The 17,904-nt window shown below is 42.2% G+C and overlaps 1 protein-coding gene across 12 annotated transcripts in view; it reads right to left on the bottom strand.

The window, feature by feature from the left end:
* Positions 1-1,138: 1,138 nt before the first annotated feature.
* MGMT (O-6-methylguanine-DNA methyltransferase) overlaps positions 1,139-17,904 on the bottom strand; it is a 163,583-nt gene continuing 146,817 nt past the window's right edge. For 4 of the 12 annotated variants that reach the window (XM_072039921.1, XM_072039922.1, XM_072039920.1 and 1 more), the window contains 5 exons: positions 17,191-17,280; positions 9,767-9,906; positions 3,279-3,348; positions 2,178-2,407; positions 1,139-2,042 (listed from right to left, as the gene is read on the bottom strand). In XM_072039921.1, coding sequence (XP_071896022.1) covers positions 1,965-2,042; positions 2,178-2,407; positions 3,279-3,348; positions 9,767-9,906; positions 17,191-17,280 — 608 coding nt within the window. In that variant the 3' untranslated portion in view covers positions 1,139-1,964. Of the gene's footprint in view, positions 2,408-3,179; positions 3,349-9,766; positions 9,907-17,190; positions 17,281-17,904 lie in introns of all 12 variants that reach the window. The other 8 variants (XR_011810187.1, XM_038181273.2, XM_072039926.1 and 5 more) reach the window with 8 other exon arrangements.

Raw genomic sequence — 17,904 nt, 5'->3', positions numbered from 1 at the left:
GAAATACAACATATTCCTTTTAAATATTTCCATTGGCCTTAGACTGGCTGTAGAGCGTGTTTTGTATGGAAAAAAAGGGAGGGGGGAGAATGACCCACCGCAAAATTCAGTTTCTTCCATGGTCAAGGGCATCTATTTCATTATAAATGTAGTTCCGCCAAAACAAATATTATTTTTGAATCTTTCATTATCTTAGTCTCTGGAAATGGGCTAAAACAGCATGTGTTGGTATTAGATGCTGCAGAGCCAGCTGTCGTGCCTGGCTGCACAGTGTCTCAATGTCAGCAGTTCAAAGCACTGCAAGGCTGAATGGGAGGAAACTTGATAGGTCAGAGGAACCCAATTCCAGGCAAAAAGAACATAGCTGTCTTGTTCCGAGTGTTTTTTTTTTTTTTCCTTATGTGCATGCGTATATAGAGATATGTATTCGGATGCCTGTGTTTTAATATCTTTTCCCCTCTTTGGTGTTTTCATAAACTGCCGTGACCTCCACCCAGAGCAGGCTGCAGGCTACTTGGGGCTGGCACCAGCACCGCTGTGAGGAGGCTGAGAAAACCCCAAAACCAGAGCCTGTGGGCTCTGTGTCTTTCTTTTTGGCTGGGGGCCGCCCCCTGTCGATGCTGCCCAGACAAAGGTGACACTGCTGGTGACAGTGCCACCATGTGCAAGTGTCCCCATGTTGCCGGGTGGGCGAACACCACACGGCCTCGTGGATGGACTGACAGCAGCCAGCTCTGAGCATGAATTCCCTCGGGAGTTGGGTGCCCAAGTGCTGAGGTTCACTGTGTGGGCAAAAATACAGACAGGCATGTGAAAGAGCAAATGCAAACACGATACGAAAAACAGCGAGGGATGTAAATGTGAAAAAGGTTAAAGTTTGCTTGATACTGCGTTCTTTTGTTGGTATCATATGTTATAAAAGAAAGTAAAATACACCCAAACTGTACATATTATAAGGCTATATTTTTATCTCAGGGTTCTGGTGACACGTACAAACCACTTGAGCTTTGCTTTCGTGGTTTATATTGCCACCAGAAACCCTTGATAAAAATACAGCTTTATATTGTACAGTTGGGTATAGTTTATTTTCTCCATATATCATATACTGTGTTTTATTTATAAACATATACAAAGACACTTGTACATGCAAAGCAGTTTTTTTATTGAAGTAATTCTGAGATATCAATAATACTACATTAACTAAAGCATTGTAACACAATAATTTCTTGGTTAGCAATGGCATTTCTAAAGAGACGCCTATGAAAATATGATAAAAGACATAAAAAAATCAGTATTTCCATGTTGGAATTTATGATTCCCATACTGAAAATTTCAGCTTCTGGTGGCTCGCGCTTTCAGAGAACCCTTTTTAAACCACCTCAAAATTTAGCCTTAACATCTCTTGAATCCTTTCTTCAGAGAGGCTACAGGAAATAAAGCTTCATGTAATGGAGAACTACAAAAATCTAAGGAGAAATTCAAACACTTAAGGAAAGGCACTGCTGATGAAGATGCAGCTACGATGAGCTTTTTAATATTTTGTCCAGGTTGCGCTCAGCTAACTGCTTATTTAAAATATTCCCATACAACTTGCCAGCACCTACAGCTCCACCTGCTTTTTGCGACATTCACAAAAGCAAAATTTTTATTCCTGCCTTGAGCATCTCTCACGATCCGAAAAGAAAAGCCGCGAACAAGCGATTCAATAGCCGCTTCCTTTTGACTGCATCTCAATGTGCTCCATTAAGCAGTGTTTACGTAAAACAGCATTTCAGCAGCGCAAACATCAAAGAGAGGAGGGGAGTCCTGGCACCAGGGCTGGCAGGGGGACAAGCGCACCAGGCGGGGCAGGAGCAGGGAGGCGCGGGCTGGCCCCTCGGCGAGCCAGATGCTTCCTTAGAGGGCCGCTTGCACCTCGCATTTGCCATGCCCCTCCCTCTCCCCTACCCGTGCTTTAATGGACATTAAAAATAGAACAAAACAGGACTGGGGATGGGAACAAAATACACGCACAACAGGCCTGGACCGCTGTAGTCATTCTGCTGTAAAATGTAAAAACAAGAAAGGGCATATGAGCTGCATCCCCCAGGACGCATCCTGCTTTTTTAATATAGTGGTGCCACCACACATTTCACTTCGGATGTTGCATTATATTTATATGTCACTCAAATATTTACCATTTTTCTGAATTCTGCTGGGTGCTCTGAGAGCTTGTTATAAGCCAAGTATCCGCGGCTGTGTGCCTTGGCAGTCGAGCAGCTGTGGCTGAGCCGCATCAATATGCTAACTTCTCTTTCTGGAGCTTCTCGTGCGACAAAAGCCACTCTTTCATGAGGTTCCCTCCTCCGTAGTTGCCGGTCTGCCCGCTGCTGCGAATCACCCTGTGGCACGGTATTATAATCGGGATCTGCAACACACACAAAAATAAGAAAGGAAGCGGAGGGTGACACAAAGCGGTGGCTGGAGAAGACCAGCGAGGGAAAGGGCTGCACCCAATAAATCCACTACCGCAGCAGCGTTCGCCTTCCACCGTGCTAGTGGCGGCAGGGATTTAAACATCCACGTTAAAGCCCACCCTGGCAGCCTGCTGGACAGCACCAGGGCCTCGCTTCTGTCTGCGCTGCTGTGCCACAGGAGCAGGTGCGTGGCACCGACTGCCCCGTGGTGATGCCGTGCTCCGACCACCTACCTGGCTCGGAGGGAAGAAACAGCGTCGGGAGAAATGAGCCCCAGCAAAAACCCCAGCCTGGGCGCCCACAGGACGCCGGCCCACGCCTATCTAATGACTTGGAGTTAATTTGATGAATTATTGTCACGTTGCCCATGTTCTCAAGCGCGCTGGCAGTTGTTTCCCACCCAGCAGGGGCACTGCGTGACCCTGCACGCACTTGGAGCAGAATCGCCCCTGGGGATACTGCAGAGCCACAGCACCGAGCCCCCATCCCCTGAGGGCAGTGATGTGCCCAGGGATGTGAGGCACCCTCCCTCATGCGCCTCTACTCCTGCAAGATGATGCTTGTGTGCAGGCAGCACTTAGTTCAGATGGGATGTTTCATGGGGGATAAGCAAGGAGGATCATTCAGGATGCATGCAGCACATGCAGCCATGCACGCTTTTGCAGCAAGCTCGTGCTTACAACAATGCGACACCTATGACCAATGACACCTCAAAACACACACAAGGATAGCACGGAGGTTCAGGACCATTATTAACAATCATTAGGAGAGGTCATATTTCTGGAACAGGGATCACTGAAAACGTGAGAACAGCACTTCCACGAACGAGCTTCCTGAGCCTCGGCTCCCTCAGCAAATTCCTCTTCTCTCTATAGCACCTCGACGTGCACCGCTGAAAAATTCCATATAAGAACATGGCATTATTTATTATTTAGCAGCAAGTCAATCCAAAATGGGTTGTGAATTTTTAAAACCTACAACAGGAGAGATTTAATTCACACCTAACCAATTTAAGAACTTTTTCTCATGCCTTCTACTTTGTATCATTTATAGCCAAATGTCAGGGATTCTGAAAAATCAATGCGAGAAGTTACATAATAGACTGATAATGTAGACTAGTACATAAACACTTTTTTTTTTTTTATTGCAGGTGATTATGATAGTTGAAGTACACATCATAAAAAATGCAATACATCATCTTTAATCATGCAGTTTTTGTTTTGGTACCTCCAGAATAATTCAATTGCAATGATAGAACTGTGAGAATAACTTACTAGAAAGTGTTTTTTTTTTTTTTTTTTCCCACAGAATGGATATTTTAAGTAAAAATACATACTTTTATTTATATACACGTATGCATAGGCAAATTACATCCTTTACACTGACTTGTTTTTACCACACTTCGTATTTATTTCAGCGAAGTTCCAGCTGTGCTCATATTTGAGTTGAAGACCCAGACCCCGAAGCAGCTGGACAGCTACGGGCCAGACCTTCATAAACTGTTTTTTTGGGGGCTCTTTTGTTTTGGTTAAGTAATTTCAATGGCTGAAATTTAAAATCTCAATCTCAGCCCAAAGGCTATCACATTACAAGGGAATACACATAGGTGCTTATTGTTAATCAAGGTTTAATAAAAAATGCTTATAAATAGCTGCTTTATTTGGAGTTGGCAATGCCACAAGTGAATTATGCATCCATGACAACTCCAGCGAGTACCAATAAAATCTTTCCTCTAGATCGCCATCACATGCTTGGTTTATGACTTCTTTAAAGTTGTTGGTTTTGCAAGTGTTTTTTTGTTTGGGGATTTCTCGGGCTTTACAAGCCACTCGCACCAGTTACTGCTGGCAGATTTTCTTGAGTGACAAGGCAGTAACGAGCCGTAATACACTGTAAAAAATATCCAAGGTTAATTTGCAATTCTTTAACAATAGAAAAAATGAATCAGAGTATTTTGGCAGTCAAGATGTAAATCTTGCTACAGACAAGGGGCCAAACCCTCTTTGTGAGCCAGTTCCTTGCAACTGCTTGGAGGCTGCAAAGACCTTAGGTCAGGGGTCCGTTTGCAGAGGAATTTTGTCACGGAAATAAGTTGACACCTTTCCATCTGCACCTTCTCCTGCTAGGTTGTGTGAGAATATGGAAATTGTGCCCAAGCTGAAAAAAAAATAAATCTATTTTCAGGTGGAGCAGGGTCACCATCAGCCAGAAAGCTGGCACGTGCCAAGGGTCTCAGGTTTCCCGTGTTGGTGCAGGATGGATCCCAACCTCAGGGACGTGTGGCTCAGCTGCTCAGCATCATGCCACACGTGGAAGGGGGAATTTGGCCCAGGTGGTTTGGATCTCCAGGAGAAACAGAGAATCTCAGATCTCTGCCAGGATACTCTCCCGTTGCAAAGGAGCACTGATTTGCCACTGCCACGGGACAGAACACGCAGAGGAACTCCTGAGCCACCTCTTTTAGGGCAGGGTGTTGAGCTAGCAGAGCTGCAGTAGCACCGCTTTACTGCTAGTTGAAAGGCTGTGGCTGGAAAATGCAGCCACTGCGATGAAGGGTATGAAATAAATACAGCGTCTTCCACGCCCGAAATAAAGGATTTCATACCAAGTTTGTCCAAATGTGCCCAAGCCCATGCGTCATTCTCCGTAGTGTTGGATAAAAAAGAAAATGCATTACAAAGGCTCTATCAGCTCCGTAATTTAAAAATATTGAACATTGCTTCGGTTTGGCTTAATTGTGGTGACAACTTTCAGACTACTAAAATAATTAAACCTGCTAAAATTTATTAGGGCCCTAAGGACATTTTAGAGGGAGTACTACCCTAGTCTGGAGCTTTAATGCCTCAGCCACATTTAATGTAATTTTTATCAATAACCAAGCAGCTCATAATATTATAGCTCCACTGAAATCTTCATGCTGTGAAATCTAATTCATCTAATACATGAATCCATCACTTACACAGACCCTATCTCAAATGCTATAAAACTTCCAAACCCATAGATTTGTCTCCAACAAAAATAACATGAAGGGGCCCTTCAATCAATAGCGGAATCCCTCTGATTCGGGCACCAGCTGAATATTTTCTCCAACTTTGCTTTTGTTCTTCTGGGTAGAGGCCCACAAGGGAAAGAGCTTGTTTTCACTCGCAGCCTCATCAATACCTAAATCCTGGTGAACAAGTGACACTGAGAAGCTGTAATCAATAGCTCCCTGTGCGTTTTTTCTTCTGGTCAAATGGTTCAGCACTACTGACAGCCCTGACACTCAGAACATGATGCTAAATCTTTATCAACAGCCATCTGGGTGACTGGCAGAACAAGACTCGGGCGGTCATTAACGCTCATGGCAATCTGTGAATAAACTAACTCCTCAATAATGCGTTTGTTTAGAAAAAGGTGGGGAAAAAAACTCCCTGCACAAGGTATCGATTGCCTTTGAACTGCATTTAGCAAATTCCGTCTGAGGATGAAGCAGAGCGGCGCTCCGCCGCGGTGCTCCGCTTGTTAAGAGTTTTCAATTTGACGCAATGGAAAACCGAGCGTCCTATTATACTGCCTGATGGACTGGAGACTTACAGAAAACTGCCAAACTGTCAAAAATAGATCAGCCAGGCCATAATGGAAACAGCTGAAATATCAAGTTATAACATACAACAAGAATCACACTTAGCAAAAAATAATCTTTCAGTTTGCTCGTGTCCTATTGCTTTTTCTCCCCCTATTCCCTTACAGAAACAAATACTGTAATGCGAACCAGCATGGGTTCAACTTTATTGCCAGCCACCTAAGGAATTAATGCACAAGTAGTTTTATGTGTTCGCAACATTTCAAATCCATACTTCACAGTCTTCTCATAAATGCACAATTACTCTTTTCACTCCCGAATGTTTAAAACATTTTGGCCGAATAATCCCCGCGACTTTCGATAGATCGAACTTAGCGCCTGGGCACGCAGATCGCTTTCAGCCTAAACAATAACGCCATCGGCAATCAGACAGAATATAAAAAAACGTATGCAGCTATTACTGCTGTTAACAGACCGCTGAAGACGTCTTATTTAAGCCACAGAACAGTCATTTAGGATGGCCTTGGACTAATCAGCCCAACATTCGCCATTTCCCATGAGTCTCTGTGATTTCTTTTTGATCCTCCTATACTAGTCTAATGAGATTTTTAATTGAACTTTATGGGTTCCCTTTGAGGACCACAGACCTTGCAATCAATCTGAACCGCAGTAAACTATTTGAAGTTTTTCTTGCAAAAGGTGAGCCATCCCCGCCATGTCCTTGGCATAAATTGAGGCAAAGATGTCGCATCTTTCAGCTGCTGCTGGCACCTATTCCACCTTCTCATAAAGTTGAAGGTCATTGTATGAATTATGTGAAGCAACCCCACTACAAAGGGAAACCTGTAGAATGCACACTACCAAAATTAAACACCAACCCATGATTTGTAGAAGGGAGAAATGTTCTGGTATTTTCTGGAAAAATGTAAGATACACAATTTTGTCAATATATTTGAGGAGCAGTGCAATGTCAGGTTCGACATACACCTCTGCTTTATTCCAAGCCCTCATTTTTACTGATAGCACTATCCTCATTAAATCACATTTATAATTTAGTCATCGTGCTTATAATTTAGTCCTTTAATCAAGGAAGAATCTCAAGGTGCAAACAACTTATGATTTTGCATAGCTTCTGCAGCAATCATTAATAAAAATACTCACCAAAGTTTCAGCTTCTCTCCTGTGAAAAGAAATTACTGATCTTCTGCTTAACAGAACATCACATTTCTGCAACAATTTTGAGGCAAATGCTACTCAAACCCAGTATTTATACCTTGAAGATCTTATTACAGGTGTAGCAGTTGTTAACACTGCAGTTCTTTAAATTATTTGCTGATATTTTAATGATGCTGCAATTCTCATGACGTGTTCAGTTTAATGATCTGTTTAGTTAGATTTAAAGCCCAATATCTCATCTGATAAACAGACTTCAAGTGTGTTTATAACATGTACAATGTTCATGGGTATTCTAAAATTCGATACATGTAGCACACTGCCATTTAAACTAGCATAATGTCTAATGGGTTTAAGCTTCCAAGCTCAATAAAGAAGTACACTGTGATATTTTAAGTGTATATCTGATTTTCATATGAGACAGTTCATAGAAGCAGCATAAAGCTCTGTTCCGTCAATACCCTGTATTGTACTTGACAATACAAACTATTTTAATATGATGGAATGCTTTCCAATATAATATGGTGTACATTAAGATAAGGCAATACAATGCAAACCTACAGGAAACAGTTCTCAAAGAATAACAATATAGTGTTGTGCAAAAGGATATGTAATTGCTATCGCCTAGAAATGTACCCTGCTTTGCCCTCAGGCTGCAGTGGAGCAGCAGCATCCAAAGCAGCGGTAACAGCAGGTTGTGGTGTGAAAATTCCTGCTTTTTCCCCTGTGAGGAAGGATGAAAATAGTTCTGAAAATATACAGCAAAGCTACTGCATTTTTTTTTAAATAGGTCCTATCTTATTTTTGTTATTTCCCACTCCATGCTATGGCTGCAGTGGTTTCTGTCCACAGCAGAATTTTTAATAGTATTATAGATAGTAATGTATAGCTTTAGGGGAAAAAAGAGCTCTATTAATATAATACTACTCCAATATTTCATAATAAAAAGCTGATGATAAAAAAATCAGTACTGTAATGACAGCTCTGCCTATTCCAAAACACATTTTTATTGCTAGACATCTCCTGTAGTTAATCTGTAATTTCACGCATATTCCACATGCAAACACAAATACAGTCCTTTTGTACTTCAGTGGGAGCACCTTTTCACTACATTTCTCGTATTTTCCATATAAATCTTTACATGGTCCTTCAGACCTATGAGTCAGAGTATGCAGGCTGACTATGCATGATATGCAGATCGATTTTATGAATGAAGTGGAATATAAAGATAATTCGTGATGGCACTGTGAAAAACCCCAACCCTTATTATTGTTTTGTGGACAGCCACCAGCTCTTGTGAAAACAGGTTTCTGAATCCACCTTGCAACTACACGCTGTGGTCTTACATGTGCCTTATTACAGAAAAAACTGGGAGAACTGCACGCAAAAACAACACAGAAGGTCAAAGATTATGGCAGGTGCAACACAGGAGAAAAAGAGAGGTATTTGGGTATGGAAAGACACGTTGCTAAGGGCAAGTGGTAATGAGGAAAAATATGTTGAAGAATGGGCAAAAAAAGCTGCAATGATATTAATAGAAACAGAAGTTTTTATTTTTTTTAAGGCGAGTAGCAAGGGAATGTGTAAAACCAGACATAGGGGCATTTTCTTCACTGGCTTTTGCTCTCCTTTGCACAGCGACAAGCCAGCTGGATGTGGCAGCACCAGCCACACGCAGCACCTTGCATCTGCCTTTATAGCCCAAACGCCGGGGTTTTAGGGAACCAAACTCCCTCCTCCTGCCTCTTGCACTGCGGATGATATACTGACTCCTGTCCAGAAACACTCTCATTCAGGAGAGCTTCCCCTGACAGGATCCAGGCAAACACAGCCCAACTAGTAGATGTGACCCTCATAGTGGCACTGATTCTCACTAACTTCACTTAGAGTAACCAGCATGTTTCAGGTGCATAAATAACATCTGAAAATCTAGCCCTCGACTACTAAAAGGGAAAGATAATGATTGGGAAGATGGACAAAGTGACCAAGTACTGAAACTGATTTTTTCCAAAATCCACGGGGCTAACCTTGAGGACTCCTCCTTCCAGTTGCTTTAAATTCAGCTCACCTTGATCTAAAGGAGAAATGACACTTACACCTATTTTGCAGTGCATGGGAAAAAAAAATGTTAAAAATTAGGGATTTGATTCAAATGTGTACCTACAAGAACTAAAATCCACACTTTCAGAAGTACATCCATAACAGCACTCCATCCTCTCTGGCGACACATCCAAAGCTACTCACACCCTGTCAAATGATGTCAGTACTGAGGGATAAAAGATTTCCCTCGCCTAATCTGTAAGAAAGTTTGAAAACAACAAAATGTGTAGAGGCTGATGAATTAAAAGAAGTGTGATGTTTCTTTTCCAAATCTAACACCATAAACGGTAGGGCATAAATCACATTAAACTGGGTTGTGCATTATTGCTGATTAAAAACACTTACTGACCTTATTACTCATGGTAGACCAGTTTTCATAGCAGATAAATTTAATCTAATGACATTTAGCCCAGAAAGCTCTCTAAATCCACCATCTTCCATCAACTTTATTTGAAAGTTGACATGAACTTACAGGATTGCTCCTCATTGCTCCTCCCACTGCTCTTGCAGCTCTGCTGTTGCCTGCTAGGTCCGCTAATTTCTGGTAAGAGATGGCCTCTCCAAATTTCACATCTCTCAGCAGGGTCCACAAAACCTGCTTGGTGAACGAATCTGCAAAAACAAGGAGTACTGTTCATATGCATGGCTGAAAAACACGAGATGAAATACTCAAAACACCCAATGCAAAGCAGTCTCAATAGCAACTTTCTAATTTAAATTTAAACAGCCCTAATACACCATCCTGTTATTGTATCCTATATTACTATATTTAAATACATGATTATTAGAAAGAGCACTTCAAGTAACCGATCACTATAAAAAAGGATTTAAGGCTTTGATTTTCCTATATTTTTAATTTGCTTCAAGTACAATTATCCTGTTAACTCATACAATGTGGTTTTTCCATTAAATTGGCAGAGTATAAATTAGCATAGAGTCAAATTAAAAAGGGAAGAAATAACCGGCTCTACCTATTTTACAAAGCCCTCGCATCTCCAGCTAATTTCCAACTTCAGCTGGGACACACTGCAGAAGAAGCCCTAGAGCCAGCGGACTCGGTATTATCCTGGCTGACTGCATTTTATAGTTGAGACCCCCAAGCTACTGCTCAGCATTCCAGACATTACAGAATGTAAGGACTAGCTGTGACCTTGAATGTACAGCACATCCTTAATGACACAGGGCTCTGAAAAAAAATAATGTATCTTCCATTATTTTAATTTTAATTCACCAGCAAATTGCTTCTAAGTGTTCCAATTGCTGAAATAATGAATAAGCAAATGCATTAGAACCAGCTTCCTTCTGTATTTCAGGGTTTTACTTTCCCAGCCCAGGATTATCTGACAAAAGGAAAACCAATAGCCACTCTCAGATTTTAGCAGGGCTGGACACCTATTGCTCTTCCAAGTGACTCAAAAAACCTTTGAAGATCTAGTGAATAACTAGTGAATAACTTACTGAGATGAGTGAGTTGGCAAAAAAAATAATATATATATATATATATATTTTTAAAAAGGCCCTCTTGCCCTGTTGAGAGTTTCAGTCTGCTGCTTTGGCAAAGAAACAAACTGATTAAAAACATTTTCTTTCTGTAGCTGTCAAAAAAGACATCGATTATGTTACATAGCAAAATGTGATTTTGTTCTTAAAGGAAACCCATACACCATTATGTATGTGTTAAATAATAAAAATCACTTCTTAACTGAAGGGAATGATAATCACTTCATTGAAAAAATCTGTTTAGTCTTTATTATAACATTAAGCAAATTAAACATCAGCATAATCCAGGTGATACGAGAAAAGGGTCATCAAAGAAATTAACTTTGTTGTTCATTAATTTACATGGATTAGTAGAGGGCAAAGAGATAGCAAATCTGCTCTAGTTTTTTATGATATAATTTCAAACTGTACACCATTTGTGGCAGTAGGGTGACTTTGGGGTTAATCAGACTGATTTGTCCTTTTAATTGCTTTCTATTCAAAGAAAATTCATTAGATAATGTTCTCTTCAAAATTCATGAATCAATTTAACTGAAGAAACCACATTAACAGCTTTGGGTTCATTAGCACAAGCAGTTGTGTTACTAGCTGATTGCTAGGAGGGTTTCCTTAGGCAAACAGATTTTGTTTACTGTGATTTCTTCAGAAAGGTTTCTTTCAAACCAAGCCGCGACTTCTTGTTTGTGTAACCCCTCTTCAAGCCAGCAAGATCAGCTCTAACCTGAGCACTTGGGTTTTGGGCAGTCACTGCCTGGTGCCCTCTCCTAGACACACGATGCGCAGAGAGCGCGCTGCCACAGCCCAAGCCCTGGTCCCCTTGGTCCCCTTGGTCCCTTTGGTCCCCTGGCCGTGCCAGCAGTGGTGCAGGGACCCACAGCAACCCAAAATGCCGAGGAGGAAGGAGCAGCCATGCGAGCCTCACGGCAAGACAGAGCAGCACCAGAGCCCCCGGGAGCACCACGCGTCGTCACCGCACCGAGCCGCGGCCAAGCTATCGAGTGCCTTTTAACAGGCTAAAATACAGCATAATAAAACAATTACACATCGACAGGCAGGGACAGAGATTGGACAGAGATCTCCTTCCAGAGCCACTGTGCATTTTTCATGAGAGAATATATACTGTATCTGCAGCGACATAAAACACTAGAAGTTATAGTTCAAAATAATGAAATATTTAGCGATCATGCACATCATTTTATAAAAGTATCTGAAAGCTCAATTTCGTCCTGTAGGGAGCAAATGCATTAATTAGTTTAAGCAGCTCTAAGAGACACTGCCAAATACTGTTATTAAACTGTCTGCAAGTGTTAGTGCCTGTAAGCACAACCTGCCCAAATTAGATGGCTGAACTTTCACCAATTTCCAACGCGTGCCAACATTTTTATGCTGCTAAGTATCATTAGAAAATGCTGTAAAATCCGCACATAAAAATTAACACACGCGCTCTGCCTGGGAACACCTGACACATCCGTGAGTTCGGGATGACTGCGTAACTCGAGTGGCAGAGCAGAGACCGAACTCAGTCCCTCAGAAAGCCAGACGTCGTCTCCTTGGTCTGAACTTGGGTAGACCTGTGCGGTGTCAAGAGTTGGACTTGATGATCCTTAAGGGTCCCTTCCAACTCAGGATATTCTATGATTCTATGATTCTATGATTCCTTCCCCCATACAGTGCACACCGCACATGCGGCCTGCAAGGATCTTCTCCTCAGGCTGCCGGCTCTCGACCACCCTTCAGCCAAAACCTATGTGTGATGCTCAACACTATTTCTCATTTCAGGAACTTGTCAGGCTTTACATCAAGATGTGCACTTCCCAAATTTCTGGTGGAAGCAGGAGATGCAAACAACACCTCTGTCAGGGGCACCGGCAGACCAAAGGACTGGGTGGCCGAGACCCGTCACACTCTGGTTTTGTTTCAGAGGCTCTGTGGTGAACTTCTGGGATGTCGCCGCTACAAAATCCTCATCACTGTCCCTTAGTGTCAGTCCTGCCAAGTGGTGTACGTGGCCCAACAATGCATCATCGAGCCACGCTGACCTGAAAGCAGCATTTACAGGTTGGATACAAGCCGCTGAAAGGAGGGACTGGCACCGGGCCTGCCGCGAGTGCCTGGTGGCTTCAGAGGTCACTCGCGGCAGCCTGCCAGACCTTAATTCTTCAAATAAACACATTACATCCGTGAGGATAACAGAGTGAAAATCGAGTTTACTTTAACACTGGCTGTATCATAACTTCTTAGCAGAGTAATTGAAGGTGGCAATTAGTGCACGGCAGTGCAGTGGCTCACTGCAACCCAGTCAGACACTTCCAGAGCAGTTATCACATCAGTGAGGGATGGGTGACGGGAGCAGACAGCCTGGGTGCCGCAGGCAGCACCGGGCAGGAAGGGTCCATCACTGCCGTCTCCCTCAGCCTCTCCTTTCATAATTCTCAGAGCAAGAGATATTCAGAAGATGCACAGTCTGATTTCACCTTATTTTTAATCCCTTTGACTAAGAGAGACTAAAGATTGGTCATTTTCTTTCCTTTTCCTTAATACTGAATACTGGGAATACTATTTATTATAGTTATTTTTTACATTATTATTGCTATTATGATCTTTTTTTAATATACTTTCCTATACTTTTTTTCCAAGGATTTTTGCAAATGCAAAGAAACAAACAATACTCACCCGCTTCACACCATTTTTTTCTGCAGCCTGACTTGGTAGTACACAGACAACTTTTTTTGTCCTTATGCTTATCCATTTTCACCATTATTACTATTGGTAAAAATATCAAGCATAATACTTCAAAAATATTCTTTTTTTTTTTTTTTTTTCTCCACTCAAGAAAACTTAAGGTCTTGGGGCACAGAAGAGCAGAGCTGCATTAAAACTGAAGAACTTTTGCTGACAACAGGCAACTATATAAAGAGTTAATGCAAGCATGAGTGTTAATTTTTGGTAATTTTGAAACTCCTCACACATAACTAGGCTTTTCAACCCATATTAAGTATGTCACCTAAAAAGTAATTTGATAACTAACAATCACTGCTATCCTAACCTAGACTAAAATAGCAAGCAGAACATAAAAAAAATAAACACTTGTCTATGTTTTTAACTATTTAAGTATATTTTGCTCTTGCTATGAGACAGATAATGAAATGCTTTTCTTTTACAATGGCTGAAAGTCCCTGACCAGTGGTACCCTGTAATAACAATAATAAGAAGCAATTATTAGTTGCTATTAAGGGATTACTAGAAATATAGTTTAGATGGCCTGGTAATATACTATAAAATAGTCCATACATATCATTACAATGGAAAAAAAAAAAAAAAGACTGCTTAAAACCAGGGATGCTGCAAACATTTTGGCAAAATCATTTGAAAAGACTATGAACTTTTATTGCTGCCATTGTCATGCATGATATTGATAGAGTATAGAGATAGAACATGCCTAACTGAAAATAATAGTTTATGACTACTTAGACAGCCAAATCAGAGCAAAGATGTTGGCCATTTTGCATTTTTCTGATTTTTATGAATGAAGATGCAAAGATAATCTAATTCAAGTACACTGTTCTGAATTTATAAAATTCACCATCAACTTTACAGTAAAAACTCTGTTTATTAAAAAAAAATAAAAGAGGAAATGTTATAACAAAATAATATTTAATTTAAATAGGTAAATAATGGAGATATTAAAGCAATATTCACCTGAATTCTACCTCTAGCTAGTCCGAGGCCGGTGAGCACCTCTGTTCTGGACAGCCACAGTTAGACAGAAATTCCTCAGTTAAAAACATGGCAACTCCATTTACAAAACATAGATTTAAAGGAAGTCCCCTGCATCAAAAGCAGAACGAAGTGCATGTACCCTGGTGGATAAATCTGCCAGATTTCAGCACCCCCTCTACCTTGGCCTGCTACTGAGCACAGACACACAAGGCCTGCACATCTCCTTTTGATATTCACCTCCTGAGCTCTGACTAGTAGCTTTCTAATTTCTAACTGCATATTTCTCCAGCTAGGGTCTCTTCCTACCTCTCCCAAACAAACAGATGTTTGTACCTGGTAACTACCACACCGATCCTTTCCCATGCCACCACCACCCGATCGCATCACACAGATGACTCATGCGATAGTTCTCTACATCCTTTCCTATTTATGATTGCATTGAACCAGCTAAATTAACATTTATACCTGAAATGTATCACATCCCTATCGTCAGATCCGACAACACAGGACTGCTGGCAAGGATGAGATGGATCTCTGCTGATTCCCCAGCTGCACAGGAGGCGGCTGCTCTGTGCCACCCACTGCGGGGCACAGCGGCAGCACACGGTGACCGCAGCCACAAGTTCTTATCTATAATGTATCTTTTATTTATTTATATTATTCCTCGCCAGCATACCTCTATGCCACGCATCACAAAAATTACTGGAGGTTCTCCTTCTAGCACGTGTGAGTGGCACAAGTAAAGGAGTGGTATTTCTTGAAAGCATTGCATTTTTTTCCCTGATACAGAAAACATCCTACACTCATTCTGCATTCATCTGTAGATAACTTAAGCTCAACTGCAATGCATTTTCACTACAGAACTAGCAACCGTTCAAGCAAATGCTATCAAGTATTCAAAACTACTGACCAGAAGTATGCAGCAGTGATGATAACTCCAGTTAAAACCAATTCCCCCTCTAAGCTGCATTTTTGCTGAACTCAAGTCCTTGCACCAGACCCTGCAGCACCCATTTGAGACCCAGAGGAAGCCCTGTACCGTCTCTCCTACCATTTTCTGAATATTGCTCTGCAGATACGATTGCATGAGTAAACAACTAAAAACACTGATACATAAATATTAGGCAATCCACATGAAAACCATCAGAGTACACCAGAGCACTTGATGATACTGTGCAGGTGTTGTCTCTTGCTCTTCCACAGGTCACGATATTCTCCTTGCTGAGCAGGCATGGGAAGTGCAGAAATATGGGCTAAGGGAGTGCTTTTATAATGCTTTTATGTGTGTTTGTATTTATATGCAATATAAAATATAAACACAACTATAATTTATAAATGTACTGTGTTCCTGGATCACTTAGGTGAAAAATGTATCGGTATCTTTTTTTAAAAATATGTATGATGCTCAGATGGGTTCACACGAAGCGGCCAACCTATGCTAAAACCCAATTAATGGGAGCTGTTTCTGATCTGTAGTTTAACACAGTTTTAAATGCAGTTCCCTTCAGACTGCTGAAGGGTTGTAGGGCCAAATTCTATCCTTAGAAGCAAGTAACTCTCTCTGGACTTAATCCAGCAGTATTTCTTCAGGTTAAACTCCCTGGAAGTCAGTGGGTGTTTTACTCGAGTAATAACTGTTATTCTGACCCATTTTTGAGCAGTAGCTTTAATAGCAGTTTTCCATGCACTTACCAGAACAGCCTATAATTTCAGCGCTAATGGAAACGAGCAGATGAGCCCGATGCTCAGCACCAACCCTTTACAGCCCCTGTCCACATCGCATTGCAAACTCCCCCAGAATCCCACTTGCAAATTCAAGCCCAGGCAAGGCTTTATGCAAAATGATAACTCCTTAAACATTAGCAACTCTGTTTTAGCTAAGGACTCATACAGGACTTGGAATGCCACGACATCCCTGAACACGCTGAGACTTGGGTTTGGAGTCCATGGACCGGTAAGATGGAGGAAATTGCAAAGCAATTGACAACTCCCTCTTGGGCTGCGGCACAGACCATGTCATTGCACAGCATCCCCTGCCAGGTGATTTGTGCAGCTGTTTGTAGCAGCAGTACAGTTAAATGAAGAAGCCACCTGATTATCCTCTGAGCTGTAGGTAATACACCAAGCTGCAATTGCTACAGGAGAGGAGAACAAATGCTCTGGATGAAGAGACAGAGAAAATATCAGTCTCTTCCCAGCCAACAAAATGTGGCAGGCAAGTCTTACATTGCAGGAGGGACGAAGGTAAGCATAAAAACAATTTATTTTTCTCTGACACCAGTCCTGTGCCAATTCCTTAGAATCCATCCCATCTTCCTGCACTAAGATTTCCCTCCCAGGCCTGCACTCAGCGAGCTGGAGAGCCTCCTCCTTTTTCTCGGCATTATCTCCTCACATTTTCTTTTCTCCTTGCCACCACCCCCACTGCAGTCAGGTCCCACGATGCTAAATCCCATTGTAAGCAGAAGTGACTGTATTTAAGCAATGTTACCAGCGGGACAGGCAGCACAGGGGAAGGGCAGGGTGAGCCCCTCTCCTCCCTCGAGGCATCACGCACCTCCGGAGAGAGAGAACCCTGAGATGGAGAATCCTGAGCTCCCTCTTGAGTTCTGCTCTCCCTTTTGATCAACCACCTCCTGAACTGAATTAGGAAACTGAGAGGAACAAGAAACTCACTACGTTTGTAAATGATGCACGGCCTCCCAGGCGCTGTGAATCTGTGTGCTGGGACCCAGCCATCAGCTCTGGGTCGTGGCTCCATCCCTTCTGAAACTGAAAACAAGCCTCCCTCCATTAGGAAGCTAGCAGGACAAGGGCAACGCTGGATAAAAAAGACTGCAAAAAATGTTCAATAAGCAGTTTCTATGAGTTTCTCATCATTTAGACCATAGGCAGTGACCCCTACACCCCACATCCTCCATCCTCACCTTCCTGCAGAACACCACTGAGGCCCGTGGCTGCTGCGGGAGGTCCACCACCACCTCATTTTTCACAGCCACAGGCAGGTATTCCACTAAACATCCAAGCTACAAAAAAGCCTCCCACTTCAATTTTCCACATTTCAGTCATTAAGCAGATTTAAGTAAACAGGTGCTGTGAAGAGTTAACGCTGCCTGTGTTCGTTTAAGGCACCCAGAAAGCCCGGCCAGGCTAAGCTTTATTTCACTCTCATGAATATAAATGCTCTGACAATCTCGTTCTCGTTCTCAGTGCACGGAACACAATCTCATACCTCATCTTGCCGGGACGTATTGCGGCATTAGCCTCCAGAAACGAGTACCCTGTCTCGGGGAGGTGAGGCCAGGTGATGAACTCTCCCCAGGTAGGGTTCGGCTACACACAATGGGCAGAAAACTGACCCCCAGCCACATTTGTGTTTCACGTTTTGTT

The sequence above is a fragment of the Anas platyrhynchos genome, chromosome 6, assembly GCF_047663525.1.
Source record: "Anas platyrhynchos isolate ZD024472 breed Pekin duck chromosome 6, IASCAAS_PekinDuck_T2T, whole genome shotgun sequence".
NCBI lineage: Eukaryota > Metazoa > Chordata > Aves > Anseriformes > Anatidae > Anas > Anas platyrhynchos.
Note: the sequence above shows the minus strand (reverse complement) of the source record. Positions and strands in the feature narration are given on the sequence as shown.